This window comes from Vigna radiata, unplaced genomic scaffold (genome assembly GCF_000741045.1).
Source record: "Vigna radiata var. radiata cultivar VC1973A unplaced genomic scaffold, Vradiata_ver6 scaffold_209, whole genome shotgun sequence".
NCBI classification, from domain to species: Eukaryota; Viridiplantae; Streptophyta; class Magnoliopsida; order Fabales; family Fabaceae; genus Vigna; species Vigna radiata.
This window is the reverse complement of record NW_014543616.1, coordinates 594,447-600,888: the sequence shown is the minus strand read 5'-3', so window position 1 is coordinate 600,888 and position 6,442 is coordinate 594,447. Positions and strand designations below refer to the sequence as shown.

General features: G+C 37.5%; 1 protein-coding gene across 1 annotated transcript; it reads right to left on the bottom strand.

Moving 5' to 3' along the window:
• Positions 1-2,833: 2,833 nt before the first annotated feature.
• Positions 2,834-3,522, bottom strand: LOC106754675 (surfeit locus protein 6 homolog). Its single transcript, XM_014636728.2, has one exon. The coding sequence runs from the start codon at positions 3,450-3,452 to the stop codon at positions 3,036-3,038; it is 417 nt and encodes a 138-aa protein (XP_014492214.1). The 5' UTR covers positions 3,453-3,522; the 3' UTR covers positions 2,834-3,035.
• Between the last annotated feature and the right edge of the window lie 2,920 nt (positions 3,523-6,442).

Below are 6,442 nucleotides of genomic sequence, written 5' to 3'. Positions count from 1 at the left end.
ATTATTTGTTGCAGTTAAATAATTGATGGATTATCAACCTTGAGTTATTCCATAGTAGTGGTATGTTACTTTTTATGTTGTCAAAAGTATCTTATTTTTGGATGGCCAATGCTTATTTAAACTATTGGTTAAGTTGGCACATGTTAATTGGTGTAATGACACGATAGTATTTTAATGCAATTAATGATATAAGTTTGGTGCTCCATAATTAATAAATATGAAAATATCATGAGAATTGAGTAAGGTTGAATAATTGCATTTTGTATGTTGTGTTATTATTATAATATATTTAAAATGTGTAGGTTTGATTTTGGTTTGTTGGCAATTAAATATATGGAGTTATATAGATTGTGGTGTGTATCATGTATATATTTATTTGAGGTTTATGAAAATTTTTTTGTGTGTAAAATTTGACTGCACTGATATTACTGTAGGAATAATTAAAAATGTTTTGACACCAGATAGTCTACGAGTGTGTGTTGCATGAAGAAAATATTCATCGCNAAACTGTTTTGAGAAAATGTGAAAAGTTGTAAGGATAAGTACTNGTGGCAAAGTACATTGATTTCCATGCTTAAATGACGTTGATTTGGAGTGGGTGTAAGTTTTTGCCAATTAGTCTTAATTTTAAATGAATTTCTTGAATTCTTTTAGTAATTAAGTGGACATTTGTAGAATTATTAGTTTTTATCTGATTTTTACTTTTATTTTTCCCCAATAATTTTTTAATTTTCCATGTTTAATTTTCCATGTTGACCAATTTATTGTTGTATACAATGGCTTAGTTACTATCCACATAACTTTGAATGGATAACCATATTCTGCACCAAAATATTTGATAACACTAAAAAGGATCATTTTGTTCATTCTACAAAACGATCGCAACAACTAATCACATAACATCAGCTATTGCACCAATAAATATGACCACTTGTATCCTTAACCATTTTGAAATCATCTTCACAACTTATTGAGCAAAATGACCACTACAAATAACCATATATAACCTCATGTAGATAACCAATTACTAAACTAAATATCATATAATTTGAAATCATGCTAAGTAATTTATTGTTATACAAAAAGAGTATAACAGCTAACCAACAAAGAAGCTAATTACCGAAGGATTATTACCGAAGGCTTTCGAGCCTTCGGTAAAGGTAACATACCGAAGGCTTTATCTCGTCGGTAAATGCAAGCGATTTTAATTTGTTATATGGTGATTACCGAGGACTTATGCCCTTTGGTAATTGGTAGAGATTTTATCGAAGGCTTTTTTGCCCGTCGGTATATTCACACACTTAATGAAATCAGAATTTGGGATGCCAGACTTCCATTTTCCACAATTCTGTCCTCAGCGAAAAAAAACCCCAACTTTCAGTCCCAAATTCTCTGCACTCTCCCCTGCCCTTCTTTCTCCAGCCATTGTTTCTGACATTGTTGAGCTCCTCTAAACGACGGTGGTTTGGCGGCGTTAAGAGGTGTTGTTAGAGGGTGGTGCCACAACGTGGGCAAAGCTTCTAGCTGGCGAGGATGGCGTGTGACGAAGTGGCTTTTACTACGTGAGAAGGGCTTCGCGAGAGAGGGTATTAGGGCTTCGTGAGAAGGGCTTCGCTGCCGTTAAGGTGAGTTCTTTCTTTTTGCATTTGGTTGTCTTTATCTAGCTATGAATATGTTGTTGACTTGCTTAAAATATATGTGAGCTACGGTATGCAAGCAGCAGTAGTCTAGGGTAAGAGGGGCCTCATTGAGGTTAATAGTGATGGTGGTGGTGATTTTTGATAATGGAGTACCTGATAGAGGAGAAAGATGAAGGGAGAATGAGGCAATAACATGGGTAAAAGTAGTTGTGGTCACAGGGCCCCTCTCTGCAAGTGGCTTCACTGGGGAAGAAGGACGGGTTAGGACTTTGTAATGGTATGTGCTGAGGCTGAGTTTTGAAAACGAGTTTTGGGGTTGAGTTGGTAGAAGAGGAAGTTGATGGTGGCTTAATTGAAGATTTGAAAAGTAATTTGACATGAATAATATTTTATTGACATGAATATAAAATAGAAGATGATAAGATTAAAATCAAACTATGTTGAAGATTTGGATTAGAAACGTACCTCGAGAATTGAGGAGATAGAATTCGAAGAAGAAGAAGAAGAATTTAGGAGCAACATTGATACCAAACACAATATTGATTGAAAGGTGTGGAGTTGCAATTTTAGAGAATGAAAAAAACTGAGAAGAGATAAAGAAAGAAGTTAAGTTGGTGAGTTTTGATGAGAAGATTCATCTCAAAGATTATAGAGTTTATTTGACTTGATATTGCTAAACTACTTAATGAAATTTAACTCATGATTGATTGTTTGTAACTGTCCAACTAATGAATGATATATATTACTTTTTACACAAGTAAAATCATTGTAGTTGAATGACGCATCTACTTGAGAGCATCTTCGATGTAATATAACATAATTATATCTCTTTTGTAGTTATGCATATAATTTGAGAAGAATTGCTAATTTTTACTCCGGGGATAAAATTTAAGTTAGTCTTTTACTCCAAATATAAAGTCGTCTAATTTTAAGAATCAACTAAAGCAATCTCTTATTGAATTTCATTGTTTGAGCTAATAATCTTCAACATTGCCTTGTATTTTGCCTTATGATCTAGAAACATGTATGAAAATAGAAAAACATATTTTTATCTTTGTTTTTGAGAACCCTAATTGAGACCAAACCCAGTACAGTAAGGGTCTTTGACAACAACATTTCGTTTGATATATACCTCTCTGTGAACACAATACTTGCAATCCAATAGTAATAAACACTAGTTACAGAGCTAGCAATTTCTCAGAATATGGTATGCCGATGTAGATCATAATAGAAAATAAAATATGTTTTATTTCAAGAAATATGATCAAGCATACAGAAATTGATAGGTGAACCTTTTTCTAGCCCTTGAATTGTCATTCTCTAACACTAACTCTTCTAAAGCTAGAAAACAACAATGTAAAGATAAGGCACAAATCGATAAACTTCAAAATCATGTTAGGTGGCACCACCCTCATTCATAAAACCTTCTTTGCGACCTTCGAAGCCTAGTCGCATAAGCTTTTTCTCTCTTTTGGCAATCTTTCGCATTTTCTTCTCATGAATCCTGGCAGCTATATTCTCTGACCTTTTCTTCTGTTTCTCCGCCTTCAATTGGTCCCTTGTTTGAATTCTATCATTCCATTTCTCTGAATTCTTCTGCTGCTTCTTCTTCTCCTTATTAATGCTTTTTTGCAGCAGTTTGGGATCATCTTGAACCTTAACCCCTGATGCTCTATCCATTGCTGCTTTCCATGATTGCTTCTTGGCAAAAACTTCAGCCTTCTCAGGATCATTCTTTTTCACTTCCTCCAACTTCTTAGCCCTTTCAAGTTCCTTATGCTTTGAAAGTTTCCTCTTCTTCTCCCCTAGCATTTCTTCATTCTGAAGTTTAACATGGCCAAACACAAGCTCCTTGGAAGCCTCTGCAGCATCTTTCTTTACTTTATCCGCAGGACACAGTGCTGGGTCGATGTCGTTGGTGGGAAGAAAAAGGGACGAGTCTACGGTGCAGGACAACTTGCCACAAACTATACAGCATCGAGAGGAGGTACACTGAAGCACCAACCTTCTTCTTCTTCNACCCCTTCTGCTGACGAGGCCGTCCAGCGCTTGACACAGCTACTAGAGCAACGTGACCAGGAAAACCGTGCATTGAAAGAACAATACACTGACTTAAGAGACGAGTTTTCAAGCTTCAAGTCCCTGGTCATGAGAGCGCTGCCTCAAACTTCAGACACTCCTTCCACTGTCCCTCCGACCCAGCCACGACCCTCCCCGTCACCCGCCGTCCCTCATCAGCCCAGATCAATCCAGCCCTCACCAGTCCAGTCCACACCAGTTCAACCATCTACAGATGAGCAGGACGACGAAGATACGTCTGAAGACTTTGTACAATTTTAGTTTCATTTTATTATTGATCATAGTGATGTTAGTACATTTAGATGTTAGTACATTATGATATTGGGACATTTATTTTTGCTTAGAATTGGATGATATTGCTATTACGATATTGTTAGAACATAATGGATGTCGGTACATTATGATGATAATGTTAGTAATTTATGATTTTTCATCAATGAACGGAAGATTTTGGGATGGACAATATATATGCAGGTTTGTTTGTGGATTGAAATTGTTATGCAGGTTTGTGTATGTTGTGACATTACACTGCAGTAATTACCGAGGGCCAAAAGCCCTGGGTAATTACCGAAGGCTTCTGGCCCTCGGTAATTACCGAAGGCTAGTGGCCCTTGGTAATTACCGACGGCTCAAAGCTCTCGGTAAAAGTAGTGACGGTGTATTTACCGAGGGCCTTTTAACCGTCGCCGGGCCCTCGGTAATAGGTATTTAGCGACGGCTTGTGGCGTTTTCCGAGGGATTGTGGCCTTGGGGAATGCCCTTCGTTACTGTATTGAGCATTGACTTAATAATCACATACTAGACCAAAAAATCTGACCATTTCTATCTATCTCAACCATTTTTGTCTCTATACAAAATGACAAACCCAAATATCCACATATCAGGAATTATATAACCATGTACTGCACCAAGAAATAATAATACATGAAACCATCCTCAAAACTTCAATATTGTGCATAATGATCACTACAAATAATCACATAAGCTAATGTGGATATCCAGTTACCGAACCAACATATCATACCACTCGAAATAATGTTAAACAATTTATTATTGTACAAAAGGACTATAACAACTTTCCAAATAACATTGATTCGATAACCACTTACTACATCAAGATCCCTCAATAATATATATTTATCGATGGAATTAATGACGATCTATGTAAACTTACGGTCAGGATCCTTTGGTAATGTTTACAAGTAATTACCAACAATCAAGATCTATCCGTAAGCACTTGAGTCAAATTAATAAAGGATTTCGGAAATTAGTTTTCCCATAATTCCATTTTCGCTCTTCTTCTCCTATGCGAAGCTTGTCCCAACCTCCTTCTTGTGTGTCACCATTGACCATCCATCACATTCTTCCCAAATTCGAAGTGGTAGAGGTTGTCTCCCTCAAGGGTCATCTCCCTCATTTACTGTTAGCCATATGTAGATGCATCACAGAGCTTTGTTCATCGTAGAGGTAGAGTTGCGATCCTGTTGGAGGTTTCAATGATCTTGTTGAAGGGTTCATCCTTCGTTGACACTGTTGTTGGGAGATTGATGTTATCACGTCACGATTGAGGCTTCTTTGTGCTTATTTGGGAGCTTGTTCGAGGGTTCTTGGTGAGATATGTTTTGTGTTTAACAATGAAGCTAAAAATTGGGCCCTGGTTCTCATGAGTTTTTTTGTTGTCGAGGGATTGTTCGTCATCTTGGGAGAGTGCAAATTGGACACGGTGGAAAAATTGAAATTATGAGCAAACACTGCAAAACTGATGAAGGTTGAAAAACAGTTATTTTCATATGTCATTTTAGACCTAATTACACCCTTTACTACTTGGAATGAGCTTAGAATCAACCAAAACTCAATAAATGAGTCTGTAGAGAGTCAAAATTTGTTTTTAGCGATATTATGCTTGTTTTGCATTGTTTTGTAGCTATTTTGAGGAAATGAAGAATGGAGCTGAAGATAAAGGTCGTAGACTCAAGAAAAGAGAAGAAAATTGAAGATTTGAAGAGTCGACACACCACCCGGCGGCAACTTACACCGCTGGGCGGCCAAGGGCGAGGAGTAGGCACTGGCGTTGGCGCGGGGCAGTTTTGAGGGAAACCGCCGGGCGGTGACCCTTGCCGCAGGGCGGTTTGGAGGTTTATGGGAAACCGCCGGGCGACACACTTGTTCCGCCGTGCGGTGGTCCGCTGGGCTTGGGCCTGTTTTCTATTGCGCTCTTTACCTATAAATACCCCTATTTCGAATTCAGAGTCATTCTTTTGACAAGGGAAGACGACCAGACCTAATTTTGCTCTCTGAAGAGGATCTCTTGTATGCTTAAGCTCCTTTTCATCTTTTCTAGGGTTTGCTTTTCCATTCTTCTTCCATTTTTCATCTAGTTTCACCATGTCAATGGTGAACTAAACCCTATTGTTGTTGGGGGAAACAATGTAATCTTTTGATACTCTCTTTTATTGAAACTCTTGATTATTTATATGGTTTCCATATGTTTGATTGTTAATTGTTGGGTTCTCATCTGTGCTTAATGCCTTTATCGTTTAACTCATTCGATAACTGTTGTTTGTCTGTATTGATACAGGGACGTACAGTAATGTCATGAACTGGTGAGTAATTCCTTGATTTTGCAATACCACCTAGGGAGAGGCGTAGGACGATCAATTATGTTTAACTTCTGCTCTATAATGCTATATCAATTGCTAGGGGAGGCTAGGGATAGAAAGCCA